Source organism: Chroicocephalus ridibundus, chromosome 2 (assembly GCF_963924245.1).
Source record: "Chroicocephalus ridibundus chromosome 2, bChrRid1.1, whole genome shotgun sequence".
NCBI lineage: Eukaryota > Metazoa > Chordata > Aves > Charadriiformes > Laridae > Chroicocephalus > Chroicocephalus ridibundus.
In genome coordinates this window covers 144,290,986-144,313,753 of record NC_086285.1, presented here as the reverse complement: position 1 = coordinate 144,313,753, position 22,768 = coordinate 144,290,986, and the positions used below count along the sequence as shown (strand labels likewise).

Sequence of the window (22,768 nt, the reverse complement as noted above, 5' to 3'; positions counted from 1 at the left end):
ATACACTGTAAATATGATTTTTGTCCTCACCCTTTACAGTCATCATACAAAGGCAGCTGATAGGCACTTGTAGGTATATTACCAGGAACAACCAGTCTGAGAGAAAAAGAATTCTCCTTCTCCCTGCCACATGCTTCAGGCTGGGCTACATGTTTGCTTTTGTAGTGCTCTGATCCAGGAAGCAATTCAACACTTTTCTCCTCTGAAGTTTCAAGAATAAAATCGTTATGCCAAATAAGAGAACAATAAATTCTGACTCCCTATCACCTGTTCAAACTGTGTTCCCAACTAGAACGGAGAATTATTTATCTATCAGCCCATTATAAATGCCTTATTTTTTTGCTGACCATTAAAAATGTGTTTGGCATCGGAGTTACAAGTCTGGCAAGACAAACATCCATTTACTGTTATAAAATGGGCATTTCATGCTGCATTTGCAGCAATCACACTGAAGTACAGAAAGCTGCAGGCTGAGTGAGAATGATTTGGCTGATAAAGCAGGGTTGTTTATGTAGTTGTAAGACTTCAGTGTGAAACAACCTGCATTACTTATTAACGCTATTTATTAACTCCTGTTCCTTTCCAGTGGGCACTATAGGAAGCACCTCCAAAGTTAGCCTCAATCGAACTGACGTTTTCTCTCATAAAGATAAAAAGCCTTATAACTACACTGTTTGTTTCATTGTTAAGCACTGGTTAAATGGCTATATTCTGCTATGTCAAGAAATAAAAAAAAAGTTATTCTAGTTCCTTCAAAGTGTGTTCTAAATGATCTCACATTTGCTTTTCCAAGGACGTGCATAGAGCTCTTTACCAGCATTCCCCACAATGATCCCCTGCTGCCAATGTTCCAGAGAGGAAGCTATTTACATGTTTTCAACGCTTTTGCCGTGCTTTATGTTTCACATGAGAAATCTCACTTACCACACAGAGAAGCCAAAACACAACATACAGTATTTGTGTTTTGGAAAAAAGATCCTGTCCAAACTTTATGCACACAATAGCTTCAAGGAAAGCAATAACCCTGTGGGTAAATGAAAGGCGGGGTGGGGGGGGCGGGAAGAAAGAGGTTACAAACACGAAGAATTTAATTCACATGTTCACAATCCAGACCCCGGACTGTCAGCTCTAAACAAGCACTACTCTCTAGTGAGCACACACCTACCTAACACCACTATTAACTGAAATTCTTTGGGAAATTTATTTTTTTCCCCCTGTACTTTTCTTTAGCATAAACAGCATACAAAAAGCAATTGACTGGCAGTTCACGATTACACAAGCCTCTGCTTGTCCAGGGAACAAACAGGAGTGCGCGCCAACAGCAGAGAATTTCTCTTTATACCTACACCACTGTGCTTCAGCCCTCACCAGATGTAAGTTCCTTTTCAATGCTGAACAACCAATAGCGTTCCCGTTGGATGAACTAGAACTGTGCTTTGGGTATTTCTCTACTGGATGTAAATTTACTACAATTCTAAATAGGCTAGTTTGCTTGCTTCAGATGGATTTTAATGAGAAAATTAACAAGAAACAGCATTTCAAATTCTCTGAGAATCTAAGCATTTGTTTTGATTTATGTGCAAATCCAGGTCCACACTACAGTATCAGAGAATTTGGGGAGAAATGCGAGAGGAAAAACTGCAGTATTACTCTGTTGGGTCATTAACTATTTCCTTCTTGGCTTTATATCTTGCTGATCCAGCTGCAGATTAAAAATATAGTTAAACTGAACCACAGCAGTGGGAACAGAAAGACCACCATCAGTAAACAAACATGAGGGTACAATATACTCAAAGGTGTAAACAAAACAATAGGCTATTTTCAACAAGGACTCAGAAAATGATACAGCTGCTTGTGCTGCAGTTATACGTTCTTTCCGTTATACTTGTCAAGAATACTTGGGTTAAGCACATTGTACAATAAGACAGCTATTACAGTTAAAGAAGTGGTAAATCAAAAGACAGAAGAATGATACAAGTGAAAAGTGTTAGTGTTCTACTGAAGGGTGATGAAAACATTCAAAAGAGCTAAAGACACTAAGTTTTCATGCAACCAAAACGGTCTTGTAACAACCTAACATGTACTCCTTTTTGAAAGGCTTCATCTTAATTAAAATGATGCAATTTCCAGCAGGCCTGTTGCAATGGCCTTGTTCATGCCTTGTATCGCTTACTGTCCATCTCTTCAGAGCGATGCCACAGCATACATCAAGTTGCAGAGAACACAGATTCATGTTAATGCAAAGCACTGGTTTTTAATTGTTCCCATGGTTAGGCTGTTGCCAATTCAATCCATGCCTTTAGCACTGTTTCTTGATCAGTGCAGATATGAGTATTCTATGTATTTGCTTTTAATTACTTCAGAAATTACATTCTGAATTATATTCTGGAAATTTAAAGTACTGGAAGAGTGCAGCTTTTCCAACAAACAGGAACTCCTAGTGTTGCTCTATTTTTTCTAGCAGATCACAGAAGCAAGCAGTATCAAAGGTGAATACTTACTCCACGCACATTTCCCATGACTAGATCGGACTGTAGATGAATAATCTATTGCGTTTCTTATTATGCAATCATAAATAGAGATTTGAGTACCTATTTATTGACATAAATTACACTAATGTGTTCAGTGAGAGTTTTGAACCAAGGGTGATGGTGGCTCTAATCCTTAACAATTTTTCAGAGCCAGAAGGCAAACATTCAGCACCATATTTCCCTTCAGCTTGCTAAAGAATGTGTTTACGTTCTTTCTCTTGGATGAAACAGGGAGAAGTTCATCTTTCTTTCTTTCTGCATAATGCAGAACTTCAAGATTATTCCACCAAAATTATAAAGTTGTTTAAAATGTGTCGTCTTTAAGACTCTAAAATTACCATCTACAGTTAAGAAAATTTCATTTTTTTATATATAAACATCTCAATTCTTAAAACATTTAAATACAGATTTCAGCAGCATATCTGTATTCAAATGCTTACCTACAAAATAGCAGTTACAGATCAACTGTATTGATAAGATGTTTATGCACAAACAGAGCAAGGTTATTTGATTCTAATTGTAAATTAAGTAGTCATATTAGCTGTGTAATTAATTAGTTACCTTCAATACTAAAGCACCATCCACACCAAACCCAGAAAGACAGGTTACTCTGCCAGGATCATTACAACATCTAATGCCTTTTTAAAGACTGAATATATTACAGCCTGTCTTTAGGAATCACAATACATGTTTCAAGGACTGAGATCCTGCTTAAATAAGGAGGTTTAGGGTTACAGAAAGTATTACCAACTCCTACTCTGTACCAGTAAAACTAAACAAGAACAGAGTTACTACCTTCTGTATGTCTATTGGATGTTACAGTCATGAGTTGAAGACAGTAACAGATCCATCCAAGAAGGTGACAAGACAGTGGAAGAGGTGAATATTTAAGCCCAGCTGAGGAGACATGTGTAACGTTCTCCAGGGTACATTTAAAACAAGAGCAGAAATCCCTTCAATTACATTGCAGCATGCTCTGCTCTCACCTCAATTAAATGTTGAGAAAGGGGTATTCTTTACAGTGGTGTAGCGTACCTGGAAACATGTCTTCCAGTCCAGCACTGTTCCTAAAAGTCTGTAACACCCCTAGGACTAACAGTGAAGGTAAGTTTGCCAGAGCACTGTCTCTAAATTAGATCTGAGTATTTTATGGCTCATTGAAATGCTATTGAAATGTAAAATAATAATAGATTATTTTATTAAACATGAAAATCGTTCAGACAATTCTGGAAATAAGACATATACTAATCTTGGCAAAGTGAACGAAAACGCTGTTTTAATTTAAAATCATTGCCATCAAAAATTAGCTTCTTGAACAGTTTCTTAAAATATTTTTTCCTCTGTAAGACATAATTTAGGATCTTTTATGTTTTCCCATTTGTAAGCTTCCAAGTCATAAATCAAAAGGGACGCTACTCCGCTGCTTATTTACAAGAAGCATTTAGAATGCTACAATACCATATGCTTCTGGTTTCCAGAACAGCACATTTTAGTCAAGCCTTCTAGAGAAGGAAGTTGCCACCAGAAGCAATCATGCAAACTCTTCATTTAAAGGTTGCCTCCAAGAGACATGTTGAAAGAGACTGTAGCCAAGGTAACCAACATTCATAGTGTTATTCCTTTCCCTCTTTGAGAATACAATAGAAATAGCTGATAATCGTAGTTTGTTTCACTGCCTTCTGTTGTGATTCCGCTAACAGTGGCAATGCTCACCTTGATGGCCAGGTAAACATTGATTGCTCTGATGACAGGCAAGCAGTAGAGGGAAAAGCTTTATCCTTCTCACCTGACTGAGAATATGGGCAGCAAGGCTAATGCTACTTTGAAGGAGCCTAGCTTTATCCAGCAGTTTCTAGTTCTCCCTTCTGTTCTTCTCCTTACTCATTCCATAACTTCCCACGTTCTACCTCCAAACCCAGGATTTTCCTTTCCTCTGAACTTGCAAAAAAAGAAAATCTCTCCATACCGCTCTTCGTACTAAAAACAACACAAGACAAGGACCAGCTTCATGCAAAGCCTGTTCCTCTGCTGGACTCATACTTCACACTTGTCCAAGTGCTTCCAGAATGCAGCGAGAACACTTACCCGAACACCCAGCACTGAGTTCCCACCCTCTTGCACTGTGTATCTGTCAGGTATGCATAGTATTGCCTGAAAAGGGAAACAAGGGAATTCTTCAGTGAAGCCAAAAGTCCTTAGAATATTTACATTTAGAAAATGAGTTTATGCTATAAATGTATCTATACTGAAAATGAAGTGCTGATGGTTGAAATCACATGCAATCATGCTGGATGTCTACCAGATGGCTTCAATTCTACTAGGACCGATTATCACTAAGATCAAATAGCTTGAAACAACACAGAAAACAATTCTGAGAGTAAGGACTGGGAAAGTACCCAACCCAGTAGACTAACAAAGCTACATATTTGTCTCCTGTCTCTCCACTGAATCTCCAATCCTTTTAGGCAAAGTACAACAGCTTCAAAAGAATTAGAGAACACCCCACTTTTTCAACAGTTTGTCTTTAATTTATTAACAATTGCATTTTCTTGAGAGATGTGGGTTTGAATCTTGAAAGAAACTGATTCTGACTGTTCCATATCCTGGATGAGTGCTCTAACCACTGGCATGTTTTCTTCTCAAGAACAGAGTAGAATTTTTCACTATTTTGAAAAAGTCTGGAGATCAAACTGCTCTGTTCTTTATGCTCCTAAGTTTCAAGAGTTTAGAGAGGGGACTTCCAAAGAAGTGGGACCAAAGTTCCTTTTTTGAGTCTCTGTTTCTGATTTGCACTGACAGATGGGGAAGACGAGTGTTATTAATCCAACAATACAAGGATTGTTTAAGAATGAAGACTTCTTCTACAGGTTGGCAAGTGCTGCAAAAATACTTAAAAGCTCATCTATACAGGAGATTGTAGGATGTTTAAGGTGATTTAATTAACAACGTGAAATCACTGCCCATAACTTGAGACACTAACAGCTGTATTGGTTATCTAGGAATAAATCAATGCATGGCTGTTAACATGGCATACATAGAATCATAGAATGGTTTAGGTTGGAAGGGACCTTAAAGATCATATAGTTCCAACCCCCCTGCCATGGGCAGGGACACCTCCCACTAGACCAGGTTGCTCAAAGCCCCATCCAGCCTGGTCTTGAACACTTCCAGGGATGGGGCCTCAACAACTATTCTGTTACTCGGAATATATTCTATCTTTTCTTATAACATGCTAATATTTCCTGTAGACAAACAGGAAGCTCAGTTAGAAAAACCAATAGCTCCATTTTTCCTCATCCACACTTTTGTGAGCATCTGACTCATCAACTTGGATACTTTCACATGCAGTCCTCAAGGATAACCTATGCAGCTAACTCAAACACAGGCAGATGCTACATAAACAGAAGATGGAACAGAGTGGTTCTGCATCCCTGTGGAAACACAGATGTTTACATACATTTTACCTTATTAGTTTACTTGGCAGAAAATACATTTTATTGAAAGTGAAGATTCTTTTGTTTTTCATTCTGGCAAAAGCAGGATGAAAGCAGTTTTTCTTGAAACATGCTGTACTTATTGACAAACTACATTCAGTTCTTGGGTGCCTGGAAGTTAAGATACTTTAAACTTAAGAAAAAACACCATAGCAACAAAATTACCTTACAGTGGGTGCTGTAATGATTCCTATGAAGAGAATTCTCCCCCAGCTTAAAGGGTGGCTTGCTTGGAACACAAAGATATGTTTCAAAAAGAATGTGTTCAACTCAGTCAGCTAAAAAAAAAAATAGAAGTTAGTTAATAATGTTCAGCTTACATAACCCTTAACAAATTACTAAAGAAAATGTGCAAGATTAATATGGTAACTAAAACACAGAAGGAAAACTATTTATGTTCTAGTATAGCCCTGCTGGTTAGATTGAGGATTTAAAGAGTCTAACATTCCCACTCTAGGACAAGCAAGGAATATGCGAGTATAACAGAGAATTCTCCCTTAGACACCTCTGTGTAAGTATTTCCTCTCTTTCCGGAAACCCATTAAAGGGACCAGACACTAATTCACACTGCAGAGATCTTCTGATAACTTCTATATCCTAAATCAGGTTTGAATGACTGAGGGAAATTTGGTAGAGAATTACAGAGATCATATAAATATATACACACACACACACACACATATATACACACACACACACCAAACACTTCTGGTCTTCTTTTTAAAAACTAATGTCAGCAAATTAAAAAAAAAATTAAAAAAGGTTTAGTGAAGTCTGCAAGCATTTGCATGATAAAGTACCAAGGCAGTTGGGAGATATTATGGAATCTTACTGGATCAAGGCCAGAATCCTAAGTATCAGTGATCCACCTCCAACAGTCAATGGGAAAGCAAAAAAAAAAAAAAAAAAAAAAAAACAAAAAAACCAACAACAAAAAAAAACACCACAACCCCCAAACAAAATGAACAAAATGAAACCACACAACAAAACGAACAAAAAAATCAAATCCAAAACTCCACTGTCCAGCAATTTTTTAAAACTGTATCAATTGCAAAGAGCAATCTGATGACCAGTATAGCAATCTGTAACATTTGGGTTTTTTCCACAGATTCTGTAATTACACTCCTGAACTATCATGTAACTCCCATAAACAATGCCCTGACCAATTCTGTATTATCAATTCATTTAACTGTGTATTTCAATGACAGGCATACATCGCATTACAATATCATCTAGCCAAACACAGCCAATAAGTAACTGAACTGATGGCAGCTTTGATTTCACAGAATTTATTTCTTACCTGCCAAATGATCATGAAAAGGTAGATTCCAGCTACTCTTTGAAATGAAGACTTAGGGTCAAACCAGCGGACATAGGTCCAGCTGGCTGGGGTGAACTGTAATACAGCTCTTTTGATTTTCCCTGTGGTTGTGTGAATGTCCCTAGAAAGAGAGAATGGCTGAAGTAAATACAAGGAATAGACAAAGAAAAAAAGAAAGCAACAGCCATGTTACTGATATTACAGAACAATCACACTTTTTTGCTGGACAGCAAAGATCTTCACAGACACAACTGTGTACCAGGCAATGGTGAATTAAGAAATATACTCTATAAAGCATTTAAGCCAGGATACATTCTGCTATGAAAGCCCACCATCCTCTATCCTCAGTCCGCAACTAACTACAAAACGTATCTATCATTCTCTCCATGAAGGAAAGAAACAAGGACTGCAATTCTGCAACCCCTTGGAAAATCTAAAGGACATTTCTTCCTAGTTTATGCTGCCACTGCTCTTATCCCAAAGGCTTCTTGCTCTAGAGCTCACTGACATCAACCCTTCAAGAACTGGTCAGATTCATTATTTATTAATTGTATAACGGGCTGGCTCCACAGGTTTGAAAATACTGCCCTTCCAGCACACACAACCCCAGCTGTTGTGATAATAGATGCATGCAAAACTTCTGGAGCGATGCAATAGCACTGTTAAAAGCTAGAAGGCTTTTAAATTCCCTTTTGAAAGGGAATGTGAATGGAGGTTCATCTGACAGATGTGTTACTGGTTCTTGCTTTTGATAGCATTAATTCAGATGAGCAGCAGCATCCAAGGAACATGGAATCTAAGAAAAACTCTGAGTTTTCTTTTCTGAAAGAGGACTAGCAGGGCTAGAAGTCAGTTTTCACCCTATTATTTCCCTCGTCCTTCTGGACAAAAAAGGAGATTCAGATTTGATATTTCTGATACTTGTGTTCTTTCAGGCTAGTGGGATCTTAGGTTAGGGAGAACCTTCTAATCTTTAATATGCATGTTTATGCAACAAAAAAATAAAAAGAAAACAAAAGAGCACAAGCAAAAGCTTTTCATTCTGTGCAGCTCCTCTTCATATTAAAGGTCAAAAAAACCCCAAAACAACCTACTCATCTATTTAAAAGACCATGAGGAAAAAATATTCTACGAAGACAGGGAAGACTACCCCTGCCACAGATATTCTGCTATTTTAATTTTCAGTGAACTTCCTAAAAAGAGAGGGACCATCAACTTTATAATGCTCATTATTCCTCCTGAATAGAAATGCAGGAAAATTGAACTGAAACTAAAGGCTGGATGGTTTTCAGAGCAATCAACAAATTTGTGAGTAAGAAAATAAAGCAGTACAGAAGTACAAACTTCGAAGTCAAGATCTGAGCTCTGTTTCCATCTCTAAAGGCAATATCCTTTGGCAATTCATAGCACTTGATTCTGTTTCATCTATACCATTGGTAACATGCAGATAACCATGATTTCTACCAACTGGAGGGGAACAACAACAACAAAAAAAAAACTATGGAAGAAACCATATCTGGACAGCCACGAACTGACATTTACTAAGCCACAAGCTGTTGCCTTTTCGCACAGTAAATGCTGATTTATTTTGCAATGACTCCTTTTATTTTAGAGGGTCAGCAAGGGGATAAGGCAGTTCACAACACAGGTACAGCCTGATTCCTCTTCTGCAATTACAACCAATGCTGACAGATTGCCACACTAATGCCTCATCAAGCTGAGCCCAAATCTAGTTTAAAAACATTGTATAATGAGAAAACAATTACAATTAGTTTTATTCACTGCCTTCTTCAAAGTTTAACTTGTATAGAATAAATTGAAAATGCAAATAGCTTTACTAGCTTGTATTTTCATTTGGCACCAATGCTTGTAACGTAGACTGCAAATGAAAATTATATATACATCATCATATTTACAAATATACTCTGTACAGTAGCATTACTGTGAGATGGATTTTAAGCATTTAAAATAAATTTACAGCGTTGTTAGCACATGCAGATTGCATGCTATTTCTATACAACATGCATTTTACATATACAAAGAAGAAGGTCTACTACCCAAGGAAATGAATTTACTATTATAACATCAGATATAATGTTTATCAAGCTTTAATTTAGACCTACTTGAAGCTTGCCCAGTGATAGGTCCTCATCTCCAAGAAACGACAAACTACCATGCCCAACCAGATGCCACCCCCGTTACAAAGCAGGATGTCCAAAATGACTTGATCCCACCAGCATTCAGCAAAATTAGGCAGAAGATGCATGAAGAAGAGCTACAGAATACAGCAAAAAGATTCTGGGTGAGGAACAGCACAGAATTCACATAAATAAACTTTTTAAGTACACATTTAAAAATCAGCTTATTGGTACATGTCATACTTCAGGGACATGAGCCACAACCACTGAAATTTGATGGGCATCCTTCCATCACCTTCAGAAGGCCTTGGACAGAACCACACAGAACATCAGAGGTTTCTTTCTAACTGTTCCCTGTTGGGGCTATGATGTACATAAGGATATCACGCAGCTCTTGGCCTCTCAAAGATGATACACAGCACATTCATAGAGATGCATGATATAAGCAAACCTGCATTTCTTAGAGAAAATAAGGTGTTTTGTGCTTTAAAAAAAAAACGAATTCAAGAGAATCTTTGTTTTATTTTTGCTAACTAGTTTTAAGAGCTAGGTTTTCTAAACCATCAACAAGATGCAGTAAGTAGAATGGATGCATTTGTAACGACTGTCAGTACTAAAGCATGTTGGAGTTCAGGAGTTAAACTTGTGCTATTTCAAAACTCTTTCTTTCATTTGCTATTTTTAGGTGACTGTAAAAAGATTAAGAGTTCACCAATATTTCAGACACTACAAGCTTTGCTGCTATACTTGATCCAGAATGGCTCAAGAGATCAAGGGCGTATTCCACTCTCCCTTCCTACTTGGTCTCTGCTAAGCACTAATGATGAAGCTACTTTTATGATGAAGATACTGGAAAATAGTCCAGAAACAACCAACGTCAAAGAGAAAAGCTGACACCATCTGGACATATCAAAGACATACCCAGTCCTTTAAAGATTTCCCCTGGAAAGTGCACAAATCAGTCACCTCTGAAGCAATCTTTTCCTTTCTGAATACTCAACTGAAGACCACTATGAGGCATGAGTAAGGCAATTAAATGTATTTACAGATACATTTGGTGACTTCACACTTTTGATAGCGTGAAGGAGGACAACTAGCCAGAGTTAAGGCAAGATAGAAACAAAATTTACTGAGAGCTAGAAATGGATTCAGCGCCTCTCATTCTTCTTTAAGAGAAAATAATTGTATTCTATATTTTACAAGTCACAGCAACCCAAAAAATAGATTTTAAAAAAGTTAGCTGTGGACTGGAAATCCAAACAGCCATGTATTAAGCAGTTCCTTTGGAATGCTCAACAAAACGCTTAACAAGACACATAGCAAACTAAAGAATATTCTTACCTCCACAAAAACAGTACAATTTTTGTCAGTTAACATTCATACACTGTGTCTGTGGAAGATTGGTATGATTTTGTAATAAAGTATCTTTTGGTAACAGATGTATAAATAAAATATTGAAAAAATCAGATGTGGGAAAATGAACAAGAAGAAAGTTTTCTGTATATAGCAAGAATGAATACTGGTCCGTTTATAATAAATTACGGCAACGGATATTGACAATAACAGTTCCTTTGAAAACTCTTGCAAAAGTCTATCAAGCAACTTGTTTTTCTTTGACAAGGCTATGGGAATTTCGACCTGTAGAAAAGAAAATTTTAATTTCTTGTCAGGACCCAAGCTATACAATGTTGCTCATTATCCTGCTACATTTTCCTTTTCATGTTTTAAACTGATTCAACCTGAAAGGGGCACCAGGCTAGGAATCTCAATCTGCAATAATCCAGCCAAAACCACCAGAAGTTACAGATAATAAGGCAGTAAAAACCAGAGCACAGGTGTTAGCCAGACCACCTCTAAGGTGCTAGATGTTTTCTCAGAATGAGAGACCAAGGTCTGCCTGCATCCCAACTTTAATGCAACAGAAAGGAGCGTAAGCCAAGTGTCCCATTTCAGAATGGGGAGCCAGCTGAAATCCATTAATGCTAATAGGAGATGCATAGCTAAATCCCTATGTAACCGCCCTGATAACTTCTGTAGGTTTCTAGTGACTTTGCTGAATTAACTAATTCATTAAAAATCCATTTGAGCGGTGATAACCTCTCTATATGTTGAACCTTACCCAACACATTGTCTGTTCCAATAATCTGCCTTTCAACAACAGGGAACACTAGACACCACATGCGGTGTCAAATTGAAGATGATGGTTGTGTAATGATCAACTGAACGATAAGTGAGTGTGAAACAAATCCAAATTTATTCTTTTTCAGAGGGAAAAAATAAGCACAAAGCACAATAACTACCAAAATTGTTTTTAGTGGATGGGTACTTCCAAAATCCCAATCTTAAACAGTTTCAAAATATCTTAGAAAACAGCATATCTTTCAATGCCACAGAACAAAAGCATGTTTTGAAAAGGAACTCACGGTGCCAGTATGTTCAAACCCAGAAGTTCAATTTTAGAAAACTAAATCCTTATCTCTGTTTCTAAATTATAAATCCCTTGTCAGATGAGCCAAGCATTCTTGAGACAGCAAACTCTACAGAAAACCATGCTTTTAAAGACTGAAGTCGTGTGTTTACATCTACACTTAGTATTTTAAGTGTGATAGGTTAGACTATGCTGTTTCAAAAGCTGATAAAAATTGGATTTTAATTTTTTTTTCCTCTGAATTGTCCAATCAAAGAATATAATGAAATTAAATTCATTTTTATAGAAACATATCCTTGGATTTTAGGCAACATATATTCTACTAATCAAGCTCTAGGTTACATGCAAATGCAGATATTTAGAGTAGCAATTAATCAGCTTGAATTCTTAAAACAGATCTAACAGTAAGGACCAGTAGACCAAGCAACAGTCAACTGACTGAATCAAGTCAAGTATATAGGGATTTTATTTGTGGGGTTTTTTTTGTTTTTTTTTTTTGAAAATGGCATTTGAAAGTGCCAACAGTCAAATGACTTAAGTATGTGCTTGGGAGAACTGTGGTAAAGCTAGATAACAAAAATAAGACAGTGGCCATCCAAACCATGGTGCAGGGGACTACACTGCATGTGAACTAGCTTAGATCCAGGTCTAGTAAAATCCCATTTTTATGTCAGTGAACATGATTAAACTGGGCTTGTGGGGTATGAAAGAAGGGCTATGCACTCAGGCCTCATGACAGAAAACAAAACATCGAATGTTGTCTTGCTATTCCATACAGACTTCTCCTCATGGGTCCTCATACCTTCTCTTCATGGATCCTTCAACTCCATTTCACTGTACAGTATGCACGATGATAAGCAATGTGTAATACCGTTGTATTTGCGGTAAGGGGATCATGACAGTATATCACAGATATTGCAAGGTGAAAAAGAAGAACACTTGCTCTAAATCAGGGATTATTAGTCAACATCTAAAGTAGCATGAGTGTTGACTCCCATAACAGCAGAATGGCACCAACAGGCTGGCGTAGACTTCCCTCCTAATCAAGTAGTAGTAAGTCACTTACCTAAACTACAGCTTGCTGTTGTCATTTACTAATGCAACTGCATCAATTGCTCAGCATCTGGTTTATAAGGCTTAAAACGTAAATCTATACTGAGAACTAGTGAGTCTTCCTTCTAGTAACATTCACACTTCCCCCCAAGAACAATTCAAATCTCATACATTTGCTTAAGGTAAACGGGTGGCCTACCTCAGTGAGCTCCCAGGTGATGCTAATAGTCCAGCACAGCCCATAGCTGCGGATCAGCAATGCCTTCATAGCCCAGCCCCAGAAATGCCCAAAAGCAAATATATCAAAGTGGCTGAGGATTCTCTCCCAGGTGATAACATGACAGTTCACAGCATACTCCTGTTAATGAGAGGGGGGAGAAAAAAAAAAAAAAAAAACTAAACCCAACTAAATCCTCAGTGAACAGGTAACTTCAGCAACACTAGAATGAAGGAACTTCTTTGTAACCAGTGCAACAAGCCTGAAATTACAAGGATATTAAAATACGCATTATTCCACTTTATTGTCCTTCTAAACTCTGCAAGAAAACTTTCAGTATTAAGATTCAGTGTCAACAGAGTAAAGCTCTAATTTAAAGAGAGATAAATAGACCTTGGCTCCTGAAGGATCACGTATTTCTTATGTGACAGAGGAACAGCAGGAGCAATAAAATCAATAATAATAAAGCCAGCAAACAATACTACAAAAACCAGTTATTTGCTTTTCTTTGGAGTCTTGATTTGAAATAACCACCTTTCCCCATTTTCATGCTGTCTGGTGTTCTGATGTGGCTCATCAGGGGCTAATTCTCACCAGTTTGTGATGTTATGTTACTCAGTGTTCAGTTGATTATCTTTTGTATCTTATTTTCCTCACCAAAGCAATCTCCCAGAACACAATCATATTGAGTAAGTTTGGTCACAGGGCTGAAGGAACAAAAAAACCAACCAAACAAAAAACCCCCAAAAAACAAACTACCAAAAAAAAAAAACAAATCAAAGGGAACTTGCAATTGTTCTGTCTCAGATGAGTGGCAGATCCCTTAAGAATATTAATTAATATTCTAGTCATCAATAACAAAGGAAGTGTGTTCATAATGTTGTACAGCAAGTACTAGAAATCACTGCCCAATTAAAAAAACATCTGTATGCCATCAGGAGGCTGCATCTGTGGGGTTCTGTCTCATCACTGGGCATAAACTGAACTACTCCCAACTGGAAACACATATTTAAAAAAAAAATCCCTCCTAAAATATACATTGCCACCTGCAGGTGACAACACAGCACTGCTCAATGCTGTTGAATTAAGAAAGGATTCTCTTTCAGGCCACAGTTATTGCTAATTCTGCACAAATGAACCATGATCAAGTTGAAAAGGGGATGGCAGAGAAAGATTTAAATCCTGGTCTCCAAAAAAGGGAACCCTTTTTTTTCAGGGCTTTTGCTTTTTTGTTTTTATTTTTACTGGGTCTTTTTTCACCTCTAACTGATCTTTCCAGCTGCATCTTTGCCAATCATACACTGAAATGTGTTGAACTTTCTTTTATACTCAAGCAACTTTGCCAGCCCTGTGCAAGAGACCAAGCTGCAGTTTTCATTATAGTTCCACTTTAAAAATTTACTCCAACTTTAAGTGACAGTATCAGGATCGCAAAGTAGCACAGAGTAAGTTTCCACTGACTGCTACCGTCAGGGAATCTGCTGTACTGTGGATCCGTGCCAGTAGTAATACTAGTCCTCCCCTGACTTGAACCTATTTATTTCTAACTTAAATGACAGGAGAGCCAGGTGAATCTGACTTACTAACAGACTCCTGGTGTCAGATCCCTTTTGTTGCTCAGCAACATCACTAACCCCCATGCTCATGCTCCATTTAGCGATGTGTCTTCCCACCACCTTAACAGCAGGCTGCCTACACCCCATCACCACCACACATCTCCTGCAGAATGGAAAGCCACGGCCCCACTCTGGATGTTGGAGTTGCACAATGCATACTGCTGAGCAGCTGAGGTGCAACACCTGAAGCATCCAGAGTTTTCCAGTTAAGGAGCCTGTATGCAGTCCTCACCATTGATCAATTAATGTAAGCTTACTGCACTATAAAGATTTCCATTCCCTTTTATGTGCTACAGGGCAGGAGTTGGCAACCACTGTTGATTAGGTGCTGTACAGTAAGTAGTCTGCATATGCAGTAAATTGTTATTTGCCAAAGACAATCAGTGCATTTCTTTACTCTTAAGGCATGAGTCCAATAACAGCACCTACTAAACCACAGGTGACCACGGTGTGCTGATGCGCAAACCCAAGGGCAAGGAAACATACTGGTCAGGTGGTGGGAAGTAATTTGATGCAATAGTGAAGGGGACAAGACTGGAAACTCTTTCCCCTCCATGCAGCAATGCTCTTCTGCTTAGGGCTCAACTGCTTACACCCTCTTCCATCTGCCTCCCAACATACCTCACATACTCTTCTCAGGCCTCCTTTTGCTATCTCAGCTCCCTGTCTTAGCTCCCTTTCACCTGAAGGGGAAAGTTCTCTGTATTGACAACTCTTTGCAAGCTGCTCAACAGGCAGAAGAACAAGCCTGGCTTTCCATGCCACTCCAGACCATGGTCTATGGAAGTAATTTCGCAATGGTAACAGCACCAGTGCTTAGCTGGCTGACTGGAAAGCAGCAGAGCCCTGCAGGTGCTATAGCTGGATTTCTACATACTCAGTAGCATGCCAGTCATGTACTAAGCTCAGAGCAATAAGGCAAAACCAAAGTTCTTTGCGTGCAGCATTGTGGCATGAAAAAAACGGATGTGGGGGACACATACCATACAGGCCTCATTTAGATACTACCTTGCTAAATCTATTTTCAGTATCCAGGCTCATATCTATTATTTAAAGGAATCCAAAGCCACCCCAGTGCAAACATCTCCCATGCTCCCTACTGCACACTCATCTGAACATCTGCATTAGAAAAAATGCACTTCCACAGCAATGGATTTCAATGTAAAGAAATAGCAGTTGATACAAAAGGGTTTTTGACTCTGTCAAGTATAGCCACAAACTTGCACTGCTCATGCCAGCAAATTCAGATTCATCCCCTCCCACTCATGTAAAACATGCCTGAAGAGGCCAAAATGTCTAATAAAGTGCCATGGATACATACCATAATATCTGCTTCCCTTGTGGCATATCGAAGATTAGGATCCAGCCAGTACATCACTGCTTTTACCTGCTCAAAGTTAAGGAAGAGCACGAACACCAGGAACAGAAAATAGAGCACACTGAGACCTGCAAAAAGACTCAGTTTTAAAGTCATGTTCACTTACAAAAAGCTGCTTTCAAACTGTTGCTCTATATGTGCCTAGTTTGCACAAATGAGTTTTCTACATACAGTGGCTACAGGCAAAAAAGGTTGAGAGACACAAGTCAGATGGTAATCTCTGAGCACTCAGACCTTCATACCACCTTCTGTTTTCAAGTGATGTAACATATGCTCAACTGCATGAACTCAACCAAAACAAAAATCAGACTAATCAGTTTAGACACAAGTAGTACAAGGCTGTGATCAGGAAGCTCTTTAGTAAGAGATACATTAGGACCCCAGGATTGGATTAGCTCTGTCCCTTTGCTTTAAGTATTCTTGGTCTCACTAATGCAGGTCCCTAAGCCTATGTGCCGATTTCAACATGATCGATTTAATAATCCCACCTGGCAATTCTGAGCTATGCTGGCAATAAAGAGTAGTTATAAATATAAACTAATGCATGCTTGAGTTACTTTTGTGAGCCGGAATATTTGCTGTTGAAGCTTTTAAAGATGATTATGATTTGTTTTCACACCATTATAAATTATGAAACACTACTGCATCTGGGACTACCACCTCCCTCTTTCCAATGTCTGAATACGGATTTTTTTTAAAAAAAAAAAACAAAACTTGTAAGAAGTTAAGAGTCCTAGGCGTAGATCTATGGGTAGCTGAAGCAGCTGTTGGGAGCATATCCTTAAATTATTCACAAGTTCATAGATATCTAAGATCACATTTGGAAGAGGCATAAAAATACTAACACCATTTCCATAGTCCAGCACTCAAACTTAACTTGTGTCCTGCAGCAGTGTCATAGAAGGCAGAAAGATTAATGTGAATAAACATAGCATCTGCCATCCAAAATAAACTATAGCAATTCTTAAAAGATATTTAAACTATAACCAGAACGCACGTGTTTTTAAATCCCAATGTATGCTAAAGAACAACTTCCGTTCAAGCACACACACAGGAACAGAAAGTATATATACACTGTCCTCTGCAGTACGTCCTAAAAATACATCAGGCAAACAGATGCCAAACTACTACAAGTAGAGCCTGCAGGCGAGGGTGCATCCTGAAATGTTGAGGACCCCTGCCTTTCATCTACTGAACAGGTCTGAGACCTCAAGCATGATTAAATAAGCCAATGCCAGATGCATCAGAATTACACAGGGAAAAATGTTGCTCTTGGTTTTGCGTGCAAACCTATTCCCAAAAGGGGGTCAAGCTCTGACAGTATCAACATTGAGAATGACCTTTTAATTTACATTTGCTGAAACATGAAGTGAGCAGTAGGACCCATGTTCCCCAAACTTCACAAGGAGCAGGATTCTTTAACGAGTACTATCTAATTAGCAGTATCCTCTCAATGTCAACAGACAGGTAATCAGCTACTTTGGGAGGCTACTTATTTTTAGCTAAATAAGGTGGTGGGAGAGAGAAATATTCAGTCCTCTTAAAAAGAAGTCGATCAGCTTTTAAATCAAATATGCCTAATTCTCCGCAAGTGTGCTTAAAGTCTAGGATATGCTCTGTGAACCCTGAATTATCTCAAAATAAGATTCCCTATGTTTTTGCGACGTAATTCAGATGTTTAAGAAACCAGATCTCACTCAGCAAGTTCTGTAGTTAATACAATTATTTTCCAAAATATGAATGCAACTGATATTTACAGGTATTTTTGCTGAAATTATGAGTTAAGCATATTAATAAATGCACATTAAGTAAATGATACAATTTAATAAACATATAAAGTAATAGCATATTTTGACAACAATGAAAAGAAGCACCCTACTAAAACGGTCTTAGTTAGAAGTCACATAGTATATGCACTAGCTATAAAAACCCCAAACCTTTTTGGGGCAGGAAGAGATGGCAGTACAAAGGGTAGGGAAGAAGGAGATTAGGAATCACAAACACAAAACAGGATTAAAACAGAGTGTCAGAAGGAAATGATTCCTTTCTGGTGATTTAATTTACACCATCCTGACACAGTAACTACAAGGACAATTACAAGATTATTATTTTATAATTAAGAATAGATTATAAGGAACTGCTCAGAAGTGGGAGGGAAGTGACATTCACACAAGTCTGATGCACAATTATGTTTCAGGACAATTCCATTCATCTGAAAGTTAAAATGGCTGGTCCTGCAGAAGCGCTGAAAAAGTCAGAAACACAAAACTTACCAAAAACCATTCTCCATATTGCAGGGTGAGGACGTGTAAAGGGTCCTGTGGACAGTAAACAAAAGGCCTATTAGAAGACATGTAAATAAGAACCACATAATCTATTTTAGAGTATATTTTATATGTGGATTTGGCACGAGCACGGATGGATCAGTTCTCCATCAAACTACGTAATATACCCGAAAGTTGGTGCTGATTTCAGAGAGGAAAAGGATACTGACAATTAGTAGGGTGTAAATATAATTTTCAATTATTTTTATGGAGCTGTTTCCAGAACAGTAATGCACTGTTTGCTCAGCGGACACCACATCTCAGAGGATCTCTTGATCTGGTTTCTAGACCACAGCTTACACATGGCTTGCTCCCAATAAAGTCATCAAATTTTTGTGTTAGCAAAGAAACATGGTGCTTAGCCTTCAGATGACCACGAAATGTTAGCAAACAGGCCTCCTAAAACTTCCAAACTGAGTATTGCATATCAGCCAAGAAATAAGATACCTATGCTCTTTACCAGTGTCAATATTATTTACCTTAGAGCAAGTGATTAAACTGACTTCATTAAAAACCTCTCAGTTAACGTGAAGAGCAGAGAAAGAAAAGTCTGGTGAAACTGGAAAACCTCTAAACATGAATCATATATTTAGGTAGCAAAAAGTGGATGAACAAGTATTTTCAGCACACACTGCTGACCGCTATTTCACCACTGTATGCATAAAGCTCATTTTTTCTCTGGCATTCAGTTTTTCAGGGAGTGCTTTGTAAAAAGTATGGATTAACGATTTTTAAAATATGAGAAAAATACATCCCAAATCTGAACTACAAAGTTGCCCTGAGCACAATCACTGTTTTTTCCTGAGCATTACCAATCCTGAGACAGTTTAGACTTGATCCAAGAATTATGCTCTTGCTGACAGCAAAAAGTAAAAATTAAAAATAAATAAATAATAAATAATTTTAAAAAATCACCACACCAGGAAGACAGCATTTCCTTCACAGAATAAAGTGTCACACAAATGTTTTTACCTTTTTGCACTTTCTACTCCTCACAGAATCAGGAAAATTTTTGTCCAACTTAAATTTCTACCGAGCAACTGTGGGTTTATGTTGTAGTGTGATTTTGACCATTTCTAACTGTCACTAGCTTCTGGTAAGGTCATTTACATAAGGTGCTGTATCTCTGCGAATTTGTAGAATGACACTTCTGTTAAAACACATTGAGGCAGACTTCTTTTAAACTTATTTAAGGATCTGGCAGCATCATTACCTAGCAGTCTGAGCTGCAACTGTGCACCTCCAAATAGAGACACTGATTTTGAAAACCTGACTTCCTTGTTAGATTCAGAGAAGCTATAAATAACTTGCATTTTACCGTTATCTTCGCTCAGTATGATTGCAATCCATTTTTAGACTGTTCCTTAACATACAGGAATTCAAAAGAGTTAAAAAAAATACATTTAAAAGTGTCACTTTAACAAAAATCAAAATAAATATAGTGGCAATAAAGAGAAATTCACATATTACAAAAAGTGAAATATAAACAGTATAAACCTTACTCACCATTAGGAAAAGCTAGAACACTGATGATTAGAAAGAAGAAAATCACAGAGAGGATACCCCTCCAAATATTATCCTCTGGGACAGAATCATCCCTGAAGAGACAGATAACATCAAAGTGTTAAAGTACGTTATAAGGATGAAGTTGAAAGGCTCTGAAAATATCACATTACTTAAATCAAGACTACATGGAAATAAGTATAAGCATGCTGGTTATATAACAGGTCAAGACAGTAATGCACCGAATGATTTTCACTCTGCATTTCTGGGAAACCCTTTCTCACAAGAGTTAAGCATATAATCAATACATGTGAGCCATAAGCATTGTTAGAAGCCAATGCAGAAGCAATGACTAAATTTAACACAAGGTGAAAAAATCTCCCTGTTTTAATGTTCACAGAAAACATCATCAAAAGTACTTTTACGCAGCAAACAAAGATCTGGAGCAAAACCCCTGGAAGCCTGGATGCAGTTCCTAGGTTTCCCTGAGGAGGTTCAACAAGGCCAAGTGCGGGGTCCTGCACCTGGGTTGGGGCAACCCCTGGTAACAACACAGGGTGGGGAATGAAGGGATTGAGAGCAGCCCTGAGGAGAAGGACTGGGGGATGAAAAGCTGGACATGAGCTGACAATGTGCGCTCACAGACCAGAAAGCCAACCGTATCCTGGGCTACATCAAAAGAAGAGTGTCCAGCAGGTCAAGGGAGGTGATTCTGCCCCTCTACTCTGCTCTCGTGAGACCCCACTTGGAGTACCGTGTCCAGCTCTGGAGCTCTCAACACAGGAAAGACATGGACCTGTTGGAGCACACCCAGAGGAGGGCCACAAAAACGATCAGAGGGCTGGAGCATCTCTCCTCTGAAGACAGGCTGAGAGAGTTGGGGTTGTTCAGCATGAAGAAGAGAAGGCTACGGGGAGACCTTACTGCAGCTTACAGGAAAGATGGGGAGGGACTTTTTAATAGGGCATGTTGTGATAGGACAAGAGGTAATGGTTTTAAACTAAAAGACAGTAGATTTAGACTAGATACAAGGAAGACGTTTTTCACAATGAGGGTGGTGAAAGCCTGGAACAGGTTGCCCAGAGAGGTGGTAGATGCCCCATCCCTGGAAACATTCAAGGTCAGGTTGGACGGGGCTCTGAGCAACCTGATCTAGTTGAAGATGTCCCTCCTCATTGCAGGGGGGTTGGACTAGATGACCTTTAAGAGTCCCTTCCAACACAAGCTATGCTATGATTCCCTCTGCTGTTTTGGTGCTGCTCGCAATCCCTTTTACTTCCCTTGGCCTGTTCCCAATGCCAAACACCTGAGCTGAGTGCAGAGAGGGGAGAAATAATGATTACAATCAACCTTGGAAATAACTATTATACAGCTTAGAATCCGTGTATAACAGAGAGACAGCAAAATTTAAAAGAACCAGGGAAACATACCAACTTGCTTTTAGATCTATTAAGCCAAAACTCTGAACAAAATACCAAGTATTATTTGTACTACTGTCATATTACCACCAGAAGAGAGACCTAAGAATTCAGTTTGGAATGCCAAGGCAAACTTGATTCAGTTCTTCTTTCTTTTCAGACAGGTAGAACACAGTGTACAGCAGCAAGATTAACAAAAAAAAAGAAAAGCCCATCCAAGTCTTCTAACCAGCAGTCAGCTTCTAGGATACTTCAGTAATACAAACAGAAAAAATCTTCAGACTATCATGATATGTACAGCTAATAATTCATAATGTATCACCCACTACAACTCAAATTAAACTTTTACTATCTGGGTAATTTTCACGTTTCACGTACTTAGGAACAGTTTATTTATTTACATATATTCCTTTTTTTTCTTCCCAACCCATGATACCAAAAAATTCACGCCAAACTTTAGAAGGATAAAGCTCTTCCTGGCAAGGCATCAGTCACATTTCTGGATGGCTCAGTAAAGAATCTGTGACAGCGTAAATGCGCTTCACATTAGATATTTGCTGCAGTTATAAAATATTTCTCACTTTGCCAAATTATTTCCCTTTCCCTCAATATTGAGCCTTAGCAACTCCACAGCAGACTTTAATCATTGTGAGGCACTTAAGCACAGTGTTAGTTTAACTGTATGGCAGGAAAAAGTATATTAAACATAAATGGTTTCTCTGCAGGCCTTCAGGACTCCCCACAGCATTTGTTTTTAAACCAGCTCAGTACAGATTTACCAGTCATTTTCCAGCAGGTGTGCTGCACAGGCTGACACTTTACACCAGCTACAAACCCCAAGTTCCCAAGCTTAATTCTGGCTCCCTTGGCAATCTGAAGAGCCTCATGCCATCCAGCACACTTCCCAGCCAGAGCCTCAGGCTCCAATGGCTCAGGCAGCAAAGCCATATAGCCATATTTCTCTTTAAACATATGCAAATAACACACATGCTGTCAGGGGTGCCACTAAATGAGGGAATTTCTTTTTTTTTTTTTTTTTTTTCCTAAGAGAGAACAGATTACTGGAGTCACATCACTGTACAATTTGGCGTGGCCAAGAAAGAAGTCAAAGACACCATGATCACATCACTTAATTGTCACACCAGCTGGGCTGAAGGGTCCTCGCCTTTGCATATCAGAATTCAGAGTACTACTCAGCTTCAGAAAAGCTGTCCTAGTTATGTTGGCACCCCTTCCCTCAAAAATCAACAAAGATGTATGCAGCATTTCATTCCAATTGAGTGGTAGAGGCATTTCATTTTGGCTTGCAGACACCTTTCTAAAGGTACCTGCTTCTTACCAGAGCAG

At 38.4% G+C, this 22,768-nt stretch overlaps 1 protein-coding gene across 2 annotated transcripts in view; it reads right to left on the bottom strand.

The window, feature by feature from the left end:
- Positions 1 to 22,768, bottom strand: part of PTDSS1 (phosphatidylserine synthase 1) — a 32,174-nt gene that overhangs the window by 5,715 nt on the left and 3,691 nt on the right. For both annotated transcript variants that reach the window (XM_063327239.1, XM_063327240.1), the window contains exons 2-10: positions 20,007 to 20,098; positions 18,450 to 18,494; positions 16,120 to 16,244; positions 13,165 to 13,323; positions 9,470 to 9,621; positions 7,326 to 7,467; positions 6,191 to 6,303; positions 4,617 to 4,682; positions 925 to 1,024 (exon numbers count right to left, since the gene is read on the bottom strand). In XM_063327239.1, coding sequence (XP_063183309.1) covers positions 925 to 1,024; positions 4,617 to 4,682; positions 6,191 to 6,303; positions 7,326 to 7,467; positions 9,470 to 9,621; positions 13,165 to 13,323; positions 16,120 to 16,244; positions 18,450 to 18,494; positions 20,007 to 20,098 — 994 coding nt within the window. The remainder of the gene's footprint in view (positions 1 to 924; positions 1,025 to 4,616; positions 4,683 to 6,190; positions 6,304 to 7,325; positions 7,468 to 9,469; positions 9,622 to 13,164; positions 13,324 to 16,119; positions 16,245 to 18,449; positions 18,495 to 20,006; positions 20,099 to 22,768) is intronic.